The sequence below is a fragment of the Meles meles genome, chromosome 2 (genome assembly GCF_922984935.1).
Source record: "Meles meles chromosome 2, mMelMel3.1 paternal haplotype, whole genome shotgun sequence".
NCBI classification, from domain to species: Eukaryota; Metazoa; Chordata; class Mammalia; order Carnivora; family Mustelidae; genus Meles; species Meles meles.
In genome coordinates, this window is record NC_060067.1 from 96,676,818 (window position 1) to 96,690,995 (window position 14,178).

Sequence of the window (14,178 nt, forward strand, 5' to 3'; positions counted from 1 at the left end):
AGATCTTCCTAAGGTGTGTCATCATTTGTTTCTCCAACTGCTGTTTTATGACATGAGGTGTGCTTATATTCGGATATAAATGCAAAATAAAAAACTAAATACACGTAATTATCTGTTAAGACTCTACAAAGAGAAAGACTTCAGAGTTAGCCTTGCAAATCTGCATCATCTATTTATAAATAAAACCTCAATGCCTGCACACAAATAGCCAACCAGCCCAGAGGGTCAAGGGGAAGAAAATCTTCAATGAGTGGGTAAAGCGTCTCTGGTGAGATCTAAAGAAAGACTTATACAGCAACGGTCATTTCAAGGACGTCCAGGTCTCAGCAGATGGTGAGCTGCAGCTCCAGGGCCCTGCTCTAGGAAAAAAGGCTGTGTTCCAACACCAAATCCTCAGACACCGTGCTAGCGACCTCCAGAAGTTACTGAAGTCCCTACCGGACAGCGCACAGGGGTGGAATGAGGATCAAACGATAAGAGTGTATGAGTAGGAGATTTATAAGCTACAAAAAAGCTGCATGAATATAACATTTTACTGTTGTTCAAGGGAACTATGTACTTCCAAGATAGTTAGTGTTAAGAAATAGTTATCTAGGGACACCTGGGTGGCTCAGTCAGCTAAGCTGCTGCCTTCAGCTCAGGTCATGATTCCAGGGACCTGGGATCAAGCCCCGCATCTGGCTCCTTGCTCGGCAGGGAGCCTGCTTCTCTCTCCACCTCTGCCTGCCATTCTGCCTGCTTGTGTGCTCATCCGCGCTCTCTCTCTCTCTCTGACAAATAAATAAAATCTTTAAAAAAAAAAAAGTTAAAAAAAAAAAGAGAGAGATGGTTATCTACAACATTTTCCCAGGAATATTCCTCGGAAGCCTCAGCCCTGACCCAGTAGAGCGTTCTCGATACTGGGTATTGAAGACCACAGGTATTCACTTGCTTTAATTAAACTCATTCTCAGATCAAAGCTTACACAAAGCCTGGAAGGGGCACTGAAACACTGGTCCTCTTCCTATCGGTTTTTTTTGTTTTTGTTTTTACTCCCCCTCGCTATTGTTTTTCCTTACCTTCTGTTCATGTTGTTCTAATTCCCTATGTTTTATTCACTTCTTTCAGTTCCCTTTACTCTCACTCTAAGCTCCATGAAGATATATTCTCACAAATGCCCCCAGAGTATTTTCAAAACCCTGGAGAAAATAAGAGTTAGTGATCGGCATTAATATTCCTTAAAATAGTTTCACCCTTGACCTTATCCACAAATTTCACTGTGCTACCCCCCCCCCCCCCATTTAAATAGCGGAGCAAACCTGTTTGACTAGTTTTCCTCTAAGCCCCGCTCTCCCTGATTGGCTGGTGAGTACAAATGAACACCAGGTACAGAAGCACAAATGCAAAAGCTATGTAAAGCACAATGGCCTTTCTTCCCAAGAGCCCACAGGGAAGGACTTGCAGGTTGTGCCCTGACTGTTCAGTCTTGGAGCAACACTCTCAAAGCTGAAAGGCAACACTCTCCAACCATTCACTCCACTGCTGGTTCAAAACCAGAAAATAGAAACACAAATCCTTCTTTGGATGCCTCCTTTTAGAGTAAGGAATATTATGATGAGGCTCACATTAAACCTTTATCTTAAATTCAGAAGTTTAGGAAATTCTGGTGGCTGCAACTCTGTTCAAAATATGGTACAGAGGTGTGTCAAAGTTTGCGACTGGTGTGGGGGTGGCGTGTATTTGCTTAAGTAGATTAGGAAAATTTGAATTTGCCAAACAGATTAATCGAAAGAAGATTCTTTTTATGGAAAGATTTACTTCGATACTGCTTTAAATAGCAAAGTCTCTGGGTACACTGTTAGGCTTAGTGTGTACATTTGTCCATATTTTCTTACTGTAAAATATTTCACACATACAGAAGAAGTATTATAAAGATTAACAAACATCTGTATACCCATCACCTTTATTTAAATTCTATAAATATCTGACTTATAAGAACTGATTTTTTATACAACTTTTCAGGAACATACAAAAATAGAGCATATTTGTAACACTTGATCCTACTTCCTTTTAAATTTTTTTTTTTTTAATTCATGGAGACATAGTATTAAACTGAAATGTCTCACTTGAAAGAAAATCAGCACCATAGTTATTATTTAATAAAGCTAGTTATAGCCAATGTTATAGCTAAAAAAAAATATGACTCATTGTCTTGAAAATATGTCAAGGGTTAATTAAAAAAACAAAATTGGAAAGTTCAAAGTAATTTTACACAAATTTTGTTATTCCAAAATCAAGCAAATATTTACCAAATCGGTTATAATGTAAATTTTTTTTAATGAACTGGAATACCTACAGATGTATTTCTGTTATCTAAACCAAGCCGGGGCAAATATAATCAATACAGTGATTATTCTGATTATTAACAATACAGATAAATAGCACAAAACTAAGCAAAATACAGTCTCTCTGAAATGTTCCTAATCACACATTCTTTCCAAATGTTTTAATACTTATATAAATTTCCAGCCAAGAAGTAGGAACTGACCTATGCTGTCCTAGATGCCCCACCATTCGTAAATCCAAAGGTTCCGTTTTTGTTTGGCTCCACACCCCCAAATGCTGACCTAAGGATGGCACACACGTCCAAGTCAATTTCAACTTGGCATTTGTCATCTCCATAGGCAGTGCTGAGCAGGACAGTATCTAGTCTAAAACCGAGTTGGTGAATATACAGTATGGAAATGCACAGACCACCCCGCTTTGCAAGAATGAGACGAGACACTGTGAGGGAATTAGCGCCAAGTGGACAAAAAGTACCAAAATTCAATCTCAAAATAGAGGTCCTGGTAACAAAAAGTGTGGCTAGAGAAGTTCAAGTAAAGAACATCATCACAGAGATGAAAAACCACGCACATTAAACACGTAAAAACTACAGACATAATGATTCACCTTAAAAATACAAACATTTAATTTCTTTTTATTCAAAAAAACCTTTATTAGAAATTCTAAAAACTACATATACTCTAAGTGCTATATAAACAAATCACACGTGGTGAATAAAGGTGTATATTGAAAGACACATACTAATTTGAACTGAAAAAGATAAATCAGTATCATTTATAACCAATTAATCATTAATATGACTTGTAACCAATTAGTAAATAATATGAATTATGTTCAGCTATTGATTGGTTCCTAAACCAGTTCCAACATGTAAACATTTTTTTTCAAAATCCTTACAAATTACAGGGTGAAAAATATAAGCACGTATTAAAATAGAAATCTAATTTTAGATGTTTATCTCTAATATAAAGCATTACCTCCTCCAAATAGAGAAAATCCTAAGGAAAAAAAGTAGCTATTTTTAAATTCTGCCAAAGTACACTTAATTTTTTAAAAACACTTGGAGAATCAGTCCTTCTCTTATTACACAAGTTAATAATTGCTTCCCACAGTGTTGACTTTTAAGACCCCATAAGACATGGAGGTGCCTTCTGAATCATCTATTTATTAAATATTCTGTTCAGTTTTAATATCATTTGTCTTTGTTGTTGTTTTTGTTCCAACTCTTTTAAAATGATGAACCTATGCCCTTATTAGATTATCTAAGAAACTAGAACTCACTTATAATGCCAGAAACAATTTAACATTTAAAATGTCTATGATTTGATTTGATTACCAGATGCTTTTAAAAAACAACCTGCCTGCTTTAGAATAAGGGATAAGAATAAGAACCCTCCAGGCTGGTAGAAGCAAGGCTTGTCCTGAGGATCCCAACAAAGCCCCAGAGCTCTTGCAATTCCCACCCTCTCCTCAAGGAATGCCTTCCAATGCTCTCTCTGCTCCCTTCAAATTTTCCAGTTGCCTCTCTTCTACTGGCTTCCTCCCCAAAGGCTATAAATCTGATCAAGTTTTCATCTTAAATATAACTTTAATCACCCTCCTTGAATCCTGACAGCAAGTACTGCCAAAAGCAATAGTCTCCACAGACCAACTAATCACCAAATCGAAGTTCTGCTTTTCACAAAAGACAGCTAGCGTTTACCCAGCACAAACCAATGACCTTCCAGGCACAGAGCATGCCAGACTTTGTCTCACTTGATCCTCAAAGTAGCCACTTGGTGTAGGCACTTTGATCCTCTTTTTGTAGATGAGAACAGTACCTTAAGTTCAAGGTCACAGAGTTTAGGCAGGAGCAGAATCAGGACTGTCTGGTACCCCTCATTTTAGTACTTGATCTTACCTCTTGAACTTCTTTCCTCCTTCAGCTACTCAAAAGCTGTTCTATCCTCATTTTCCTCCCACCTTCATTCTGTACTTCTCATTCTTTACTGCTCCCTATTTCTCAGCAAACTGTTTGTTACATTTTAGGATTTCCCTAGGCTTCTATTTCCCTCTTACTCGTTGTACTTCCCCTGGAAGGCATCTCAACTTCCTTTTTTTTTTTTTTTCCCCAACCACCCATGTACTGAAAACTGCTCAGTCAATCCATCCATCCATCCTTCCATCTATCTATCCATTCATCCATCTATCCATCCATCTATCCATCCACTTCCATCTATCCATCCACTTTTCTACCTACCTATCCGTCCGTCCATTCATCTACCTTATTTATCCAGCCAAGACTCCTCTACTCAGAACTTCTGTGCAGTGATCCATTGGACACTCCTCTCCAGTTGGACATTCTGTAGGTACTTCATACTCTTTCAAAACTGAACTGAATCACCTCTGCTCCTCTGACCTGCCTCTCCTCATAGGTCACACACGCTGATCCTAGAGATTCCCCTACCTTAACATCTGTGACCAAAACCTTTTCTTCATCTCACTGCTACCACTACGGTATAAAGTCCTCAACGAGATCACTCTGGTACCTTCTAAACTGCCGTTCCTGTCTCACATTCCTCAGATCCATCCTTCTAGACGGCTTTAAGAGCTATCTTTGCATCATATCATTCCTTTTTTGAAACAAACCTGAACAGAAAATGGTCCATATTCCTTATGATGGCAAAGAGCCCCCCATGACCTTGCCTGTGCCCATATGGATTATGAGGCTCCGGGTTTAAGAGGTTAGATAGATTGAAAACACACTAGTTTCAGTAAGTGCACGTGCACTTACTGAAACTAGTGTGTTTTCAATCTATCTAACCTCTTAAACCCAGAGCCTTTCCACGGGCTTCTGTGTCTGTATATCCCCAGAGCACAAGAACATAGTATGCTTTTAATAAAAATTTGCTGAGGGGCGCCTGGGTGGCTCAGTGGGTTAAAGCCTCTGCCTTCGGCTCAGGTCATGATCCCAGGGTCCTGGGATCGAGCCCCACGTCCAGCTCTCTGCTCCGCAGGGAGCCTGCTTCCTCCTCTCTCTCTGCCTGCCTCTCTGCCTAGTTGTGATTTCTCTCTGTCAAATAAATAAAATATTAAAAAAAAAAATTTGCTGAATAAAAGGAGGAATGCTTGTGAAATGTTTTAGTTTAGGAAGATGTTAATTACTACTACTGTCCTCCAAAACTAAATTAAACTAATTTATTCAAACTAATTTGATTACGTAGCTCCTCCACAGGGAGTTTGCAAAACAGTATTGAAATGATTGACCTCACTTCAATAGGTAATCGAGATTATCAAATCACACGTTTTACACCACAGTAGGAAAATATTACCAACATTCCATCTAGCTAGCTAGTTTCAAAGGCAGAAAGTGGTGTTAGAAAACATCACTGGACACATATTCCTAAACAAAGACAATCTGGGCCTACTCTAAGAAAAGTGAACTTTTTTTTAAGGGCCACTGCAATTTCTCAGAAGACTAAAGATTTTTCATAAAACTGAACTGTCTGAAATTAAGACGCCCTTCTAAAGATCTCATACACAAAATATTCTGTAAAACAATGACATTAAACCCATACATACAGAGGCCATCCTATTAGTCCCATTGGGAACCTCAGCCATACAGCTTACAATCCATCCTAGAAATAAACCATGAGAACACCAAGTACCTGACACAAAGCCCACAGGCTTTATACTCTAGCAATTGACCACATCATTTCACAGAAAGAAAAGACAACAGATAATATAGCAGCAGGACTCGCTCACAGCCTGACGCAACAGAGATAGCTGATAACAGAAAGAGGACCCAGAAAAACCATAAAAAGAATAGTACTTCTGTCTCCAATCTAGTATTTCAACAGGGCAGACTGAGACCATTTACTATAAACAAAACCAGCTCTATACACCTCAACAAATAGCACTATTCAATTCTTGATGAATTCATGCTCATAAAGACAAGCCAATTAAAAAAATTAATTTAAATCCAGGGGAGCAAGTAAGAGTGTAAGATTTAGAAATTATTTAATAGCTGAATTTTTAAGTTTCAATAATTAGTTGATCATGGGAGGTGTCAGCTAAGGAGAAAATGCATTTATGTAAATAAGCAACAACCCAGAGACTATCAGTATCAGTAACTGTAGTATTAATATATATTACAAAAACAATCAAGAGTTCTTATTCTCCTGGTATATTCTGAAAATCTAGTTGAATTAAACAGCACCAACTCAGTATTATTTGATAAATAAATATAAATAACTTTGAAAAGGAGTCTGCAAATCAGAAATGTGGTTATTTTCTTCCTTTGTCATCCATATTGAAGTGGTAATTAAGCTGATAAGGTATCAAGAAATGTTTTAAGTAATTTAAATTAAATGTTAACTGTCAAACTCTTTCCACAAAAAGATAGATTTTATAAGAAATAGATTTTGTTGTAAATATCTGTATTTATTTTACTGGTTTATTTATCCTAATAAGTGCACGAAGTATTAATACAACATGCACAAAGTTCTGGAAATTTAAAGAGTTTGAATCTCTACAGTAGTATTACCCAGAAAAAGTCAGAAGTATTGTTTCTCCTAAGTTATGTCCAGCTACTAAAACACTATTAAGCTTTTACCAAATGTTAAGGCATCATGCTTCACTGTAGTTTTTGAACAGTTCTACCGCACTAAATCACACACTAGATGTCACCTTCATTTTCTGGGTTGCAGGCAAATCAAATATACTAGAGTATTTCCCTTTAGAATTACCTAGAATATTTGGTGAACCGAGTTACATTCCTAAAGCAAAATCTCAAACTAACTACCAAGAGATAGTTTTTACAGAAGAAAACTAAATCCACTGTTTCCCCCTCTGGCACTAAAAAAAAAAAAAAAATTAAAATGCTGACTTATGATTAAGCTTAGTTAAATTCTAGAATCCCTTATCATATAACACTGAAGTGCATAACTCTTCAATTAATTTAAAAATCTCCAGAGAATAAAGTGTGATTAATCCTAATATGAGCAGAATACCAATTAAAAAGGACTTTCCATCCTTCCTTCAAACGACAGTGATTTCTTCCCCCTAGGGATATAAAAGCACAGAAATTCTGAGTGGAGAACTTTTTTCAAACATGAAATTATCAGAAGAAACCGCAGCACACCTGGCATAGATAGCCAAAGAACCGCATCTTTAGGCTATTAATCTTGAAAAACTCAATATCGAAGGTGACAGCCTGAGGGGACTGTTTCTAGAGTAATGTGTGTGTGTGTTTGTTCCTTCGTTTGTTTTTGGGTGGAACCCACCTGGAATAAAAGGCTATCTCTATTACTAACACTGACTCATAATAGAAGTGACTCCGGGTCAGTACTGCTTGAGAACACTGCCCACCACCCGTCCTCTAGTGATACGCCCGCTCCTTCTTAAGAATGGCTACTGAACATGATCTAGCGTTCCAGTGAGTTAGTCCGCGGGACTCTCAGAAGTTAGCCCACCTTCTTCCCCACCCCAGCGCCCCGTGATGCTTTAAGGTGACTGGCAACCAGCAGTACAGGTACAGAAGCGGTTCCTTCCCTAAGGAAGTGCTGCAGAGTAGTACATTCACCGCACTCAACTTTATCAACGCAAAATTGAACCAGCGAGCTTCCACAAACGTTTGGGTACACCCCTCCCCACCTCTGCCTGTTCTTTTGCCCTGTCGCACTGCACATACTTGCGCCTTCCGATGCGGTTCGTCTCCTACAACCCCAAATCACGCATCCCTGGCTTCCTCGCCGCTCCTCCAGCCCGTGGAAGGCGCCCTACTTCCTGCAGCACGTCCTTCTCGCAACTCCTCTCTAACCTCGGCAGCCCGTAGGAGCTTCTCTAACGCAAGGGCACGCCGCATGGTTCTCTCAACCGCGTGTGAACCCGCGAGCGACCCCGCCACCACTAATACATTCCGGGGCGGGGGGAGGGGTCACGCGGGCATGTGGGCTCCAGCAGATGCTCAAGGGTCCCAAGAGAGTGAGTGAGAGAGCCAGAGTGTGTGAGTGAGTGTGTGTGTGTGTGTGTGTGTGTGTGTGTGTGTGTGGTGTACGCGCGCGCAGCCCCGAGACATTCCCCACCCCCAACACACCCAATTCCCGTTTAGAGAGAGGACGAAGTAGAAGACTGTTAAGAGAGGTCCGAAACTTCCTGGACCCCCATCCCTGCAGGCAGCCGGCACTGGCCTTGGAGCTCCCTGATGCCCATCCCTCCAGGGTCAAGTGCAAAGTCCTCCGCCAGATCCGCGCCAGGTTATCCCCTCCCCTCTCGAGTTCAACACGCATGAACTCAAGCAGACCCTCAAAAGGGTGCCATATGGGAGAAGAAAGGAGTACGGGAGCTACCGGGGGCAGCTAAGAAAGACCTCCTTCACGGCCCCTCAACCTTATTAACCTTTCTCCCTACCCCCACCCCCACTCCCTGTGTCGCTCTCTGCCCAACCCCATCTATCCTTTCGATCCCAGCCCCCCGCGCCTGGATCGCAGCCATTCGCCCGGCGCTCACCTTTGGGAGCAAACAACGCCCATCTCCTCCTCCCAGCCCGCCCCCCTTCCGCCCACTGGAACGGCGCGGTCCCTTTACTTACCTCGTCTCTGGGCTGCTGCGCGGAGTTTGAATGTGTCTCTGCCGCGTAATTGTATCCGGGGACAGAAGGGACCCGTGTTTGTGCGCTGGATCAGGTGTCGCCGCCTTCGGTGGTTTGGGGGCGTGAGGGAAGCTGTAGAGTTAGTGTGTTAGCTTAGGACGGACTCACTGGGCTCACAATTGATGGCAAAGCTTTAACGGTGCCCTCCCTCTGGTCCGCAGCGCGCCTGCTCTTCCGCTGCTTCCCGCGGGTGGCCGGGCCCCCCCAAGCCGCGCCCCGCCCAGCGCACCGCTAGAAGAGCTGGAGCGCGCCCCTCTCCTCCCGCGTCCCGCTCAGCCGGGCAAGACGCGGATGCCACGCGCTCAGCTTCACATCACACGCCTGGGTCTGTGAACGCCTTCTGCTCCCCCGTCTGGGGCATGGATGCGGACGCGCCTTCGTGCGACGCGCTCGCGGGCTGGTCGAGGGGCAGGTCCTGGGACAAGGATGCACGCCCGGGGAGCAGCGGTCGGCTGGCAGGCTGGGACGCTCAGGAGCCCGCCGGTCGCACCCGAGCCGGGAACCCTGGGACTGGCACGTGGCCCCTCCCCATGTTCCCCCTGCGAGGCGTGCCCTGTGCCCTATCTGCCACCACCCCTTTGGACCCCGTGCCCGCCTTTTTTTTTTTTTTTTTCCGCCATCACGCTATTGCAGTGGGAATCAATGTGGTGGTAGCGCTCTTTCTCTCACCTTCCCAGCGTCTCAGCCTACTGCGCTCCTCTAAAGCCCATTAAAAAGTTGAACTTGGGCAAGGAGCTAGAGGAGTTACGCGAAACAAAGCAAGGTGGGAGGGTTAGGTGATGAGGCACCTGCCTCATGAATCCGAAAGCGTTAAAACAAAACAAACCACCACAAAAACTCGAGTTTGGTGGTCCCAGAAAAAGTAATTTGGGTTGCTGCGCTCAGTAACATCCCTTCTCGCAGGCTCATGCTGAAAGGGCCATTTATGCTTTGCTTGGTTGAGTCTGTGGCGACTTTATCCTTACTAATCTGTGTTTGCCAGCAGCAGATCCTTGCCAAGTTGGCGTTCTGGCCAGGAAGCAACTTTGCCACCCAGGCCTGCTGGAGCAGCCTTCTTGTGGCGCCTCAGACCTGAGAGGCCAAGCGCCTTTAAGAGTCTGAGGGTAGATTGTGAGCTTCCTGGGAACCAGGAAAACCTAATAGTGTTGTTCGATTTTCTCTAAGCCCCATAGGCATTGTATTCAATAAATGCATAGATGACGTTACCAGAATTGTTTGTTACGACTTTCAGAAGAGCGAAAATCATGTGGGACATAAAACTCCAGAAGCTAAAATGTTTCCAGTGCACACAAACGTTATACACTGAAACACTGGAAATCAAAAAAAAAAAAAAAAAAAAAAAATGCCAAGTCAGGTCATTCTTTAATTGCTCCGAGCCGAATTTCACGAATAGGTTGGGGCACTGCACTTGGGTAAGAAATCGGAAATTGTTTTCTTGTATATGTTATAACTTAATGATAAATGGGAAAAAACACTAATATACACCATTGTTCTCATTAATGCTCCTATATTTAGTAAGTCCAGGATCTAAAGTCCACGTGCTAAAGAATGTTCACTGATGTAGTGAGTTTCAAATGCCGAGTTCAAAAAGGAACACACTTTCTTTCTTTGCAGATTAGAAATTTGAAATACTGTGAGAAACACTAGGAGTATGTTCTCGGTCTTTGTACCTGGCAAAAGATTACCATCCCGTATATTTACTTTTCATTTAACTTGCATTAAAAGAAAACGTAAAGATAATAAACATTAAACATAACAGATAATGATCTGACACAAGAGAACTTAAAAACTCTTTTCTCTCAAGGGTCAAGCTTCAAACAACTGTTCATGGAATTGCAAGCTATTGTTTTGGTAACACATGGAAACTCTTGGTTTTAAAAAAATCATTAGAAATTAAGCAGAGGGGCGCCTCCATGGCTCAGTGGGTTAAGCCTCTGCCTTTGGATCAAGTCATGATCTCAGAATTCTGGGATCAAGCCCCACATAGGGCTCTCTGCTCAGCAGGGAGCCTGCTCCCCCCCCCCCCCCCGCCTCCACCTGCCTCTCTGCCTACTTGTGATCTCTCTCCCTCTGTCAAATAAGTAAATAAAGTCTCAAAAAAAAAAAAAAAATAGAAACTTTACCTTTTATGAAAAACCTTTTTAAAATTTGTGTCACATTCCTTTGCTTAATAAAAGCATGTAAACTAATCATAATGTGAGATTTTTGTCAGACTTTTGGAAGGAAAATGTATTATTGTATTGTATGTGGATACGTCCCTGTATATTGTTTCTGGGGTCTCTGTAGTGCCTTCTATAGTCTTTATCTAATGATTATTGAATTTCTCACAGTCTGCACTCACAGGACATTCTATAGCTTAAAACGAGTTAATTCAATCATTGTATAAATAGTTGAATTGCATTTTTGGAGCTTATAGTTATAAAAGAAATTGGTGAGAATCTCTTTTTTAAAAAAATCTACCTGCACTTGGCACTTAATATTATAGGCTGAATGACCAGATAAATAATGAAAGCATTTGCTACTTCTCTTTAACACATATTTCCCATATTTAATTCATCCTCCAAGTTTCCATTCAGATACACACAAAGTTCTCCCTATCATTTTTGTATATAAAATGCTGAATTGGACAGCATTATCTATAGTAAGGAACTTCTAGCCAATGTGAAGTATGACAGTAAAATTCCTCATTATTTCTATAAGCATGTGTATCAGTATACTCAACTGTTAATTTTTAAAAAAATGCTTTTTCTGAATCTTTAGCCAGTTGGGCCTATATGATTTTTTTTTAAATAAATAGTAACCTATGAGAGATACTAGCTTAGCCTGGTGATTATTAACCATAAACTCTGGAACCAAACTTTCTAGAGTTGAACTTCAATCAGTTATAAATGACACGATTTTGTGATCAGTTGACCCTGTAATAATATAGACCATATAATGTAAAGTATAGCAGAATGGATTTAGATTCAATCATGGAAGAAATATGGGTGGTTGTACATTCTAACACCCCTTTGCTAACATTCCCAAATATTCTAATATATTCCAGTGGAGTACCATATGACTTAAAACATCACTGACTTCACAAACAAGACTTTGAATTCTGCTAAGACCCCTTGAAATAGGATTGTGGTTTTTTTTTGGAGCCGAGTATATACAAAGACTCATTAGCTCTAATTTGATGCTGCCCCCCCCATAATAACAATAATGATTTTTATGGCTTCTACTTGAGTTTTTAAAGTGTATTCCAGGTGCAGTGCTAAGTAGTTAACAAGAATGATCTCATTTAGTCCTCATAAAAATTCTAGAGGTAGGTACTATTATTATTTTCCCTTTTGAAGGTAAAGTAGCAGAGAGTTGGAGAATGAAACTTACTCAAGATCACAGGTGGAAAGTAACAAAACTGGGAACTGAAGTCTGTTTGAGTCAAAGATGATGCCCTAAATTACTAGGACTATTCAGACCAGATCTCATAGTACAGTATAAATTTTGGTCAGAGAAATAGTTGAAGTAGGTGAATGCAACCTGGCCATTTGGACAACCCTCGAAATTCAAGAAGCACATAATGAACCCAGCCTGTCTTGCTCTGTCTTGTCTTACACCCCAGAACAACTGCTCAATATGCATGCCATAAGACAAAGATGCTTCATGATAAAAGGGGTGTAATTTTCTATGTATCCAATTCTTAAATCTTTGCCATTATTTTAATTCCTGTTTCCTGTGGACTCTGACTTGCTGTATTTATAAGAACACTAAACCCGAGAGCAAACAGTATGAAGATCATGCACAAAGTCCCTAAGATAAAAACAGTCACATCGTCACATCTTCACCTCTCCCTTTTTGTTCCTTCCTTTTTCCTTTTTCTTCATCTCTTATTATCTTCCAAACATCTTGCATTCAGTTTCAATTATACACTATATACAAATGTGCCATACCCCATGTTTTTATATGCATAGATTATTTCATTTTTTCTTCATTTTTAATATGTGCAAAGTAATTTTTTCATAATTCAGTTTTACTATGCATCATAGACAATGTTAGAAAATTAATCTATGGATCCAATTGTAACAGAGAAGAAGGATCAGAGGAGCAAAGAGGGATTTCTGGAACTGTGAAAATGATGGAGATAGCTAGAGCACCTGACAACTTCCAGATTCTCATCAAAAGATTTTCTGTAACTGTATAAAAGAGTATCTCATATAAAAGGCAAGCCAAAAAAGCTTATACTCTTAATAATTTTGATTATATGACAGTAGATATTGGCTTATTCTATATGTCTCTTTAAAGCAATATTTATTTTCATGCTTAGATAATGTCTTCAATGAACCTTTGCTCTCTAATCTAGTACCTTATAAGTTAAATCTTTTAAAATAATTTCCAAAACTTCATGATGAACCCTGTTCCAAGTTATTTGTAGGAAACTTATGGGAGTAGCAAATCTTATGGACTTTAGCCTTTCAGAACTGGAAAGTTTGCTATACTGGATTCCTACGTAGCCCTATATTGAGTTTCAGTGACACCAGCCAAGATTTTAAAGGAGAGGAAGGTGGTCCTACATAACATCAAAGGTAATTAAGGCTGTGTCCACAACCACTTCCTTTCCCACCCATTTTGCAGTTGTTTCTTATCCGCAGCCTTTCTATATTTAGTCTATAATGCTTCTTTGTAATGAAGAGTTTTATTATATATTGCAATTATAGCACCATAATTTATTTGACCTAAATACACTGCAAGCTCCAAGCAGTACCAACCAGTTCTAATAATTCTAGCACTAGGTGAATGTGGTCATGTTTACCATATCTGCTTTATGCTTTTATAGATGCTAATCTATATCTACTCTATATCTAATCTACATCCGTATCTTTTTATTATCACTCCTCTATAGCAGTACTCAGAGCCACTGAATATAATTCTAAAATATCAAAACTTCCTAACCAATATTACGTCACCCTGGAATCATGGTCTATGTGCTTCCCAAAGTAAACATGAATTATCTGCATAGTCAACTTGCATTTATTGGGAAGGTTAAAGAGGACACCCAGAAACCATAATTTTTTTTTGATTTTTTAAGAACTAAACCCTCTGCCTTTTAACATAAAGAACTAATTGTATTATTTTCAAAGAAGAAATAAGGGACTTGCTTTGGCAGATTGGTATAAGCAGTTATGTATGACTCATTTCATGTGGTTATCTTGGAATCGTAGTACTTCAAAAGTCACTTTCTC

General features: G+C 40.3%; 1 protein-coding gene across 2 annotated transcripts in view; it reads right to left on the reverse strand.

The window, feature by feature from the left end:
* UGT8 (UDP glycosyltransferase 8) overlaps positions 1-9,467 on the reverse strand; it is an 89,366-nt gene extending 79,899 nt beyond the window's left edge. Inside the window, exon 1 of one of the 2 annotated variants that reach the window (XM_045998011.1) lies at positions 8,897-9,467. Coding sequence is in view for 1 of the 2 variants with exons in the window: in XM_045998009.1 (XP_045853965.1) it covers position 7,997 (1 nt within the window). In the remaining variant the exon portion in view is untranslated. Of the gene's footprint in view, positions 1-7,996; positions 8,351-8,896 lie in introns of those variants that run through there. The other variant, XM_045998009.1, reaches the window with a different exon arrangement.
* Between the last annotated feature and the right edge of the window lie 4,711 nt (positions 9,468-14,178).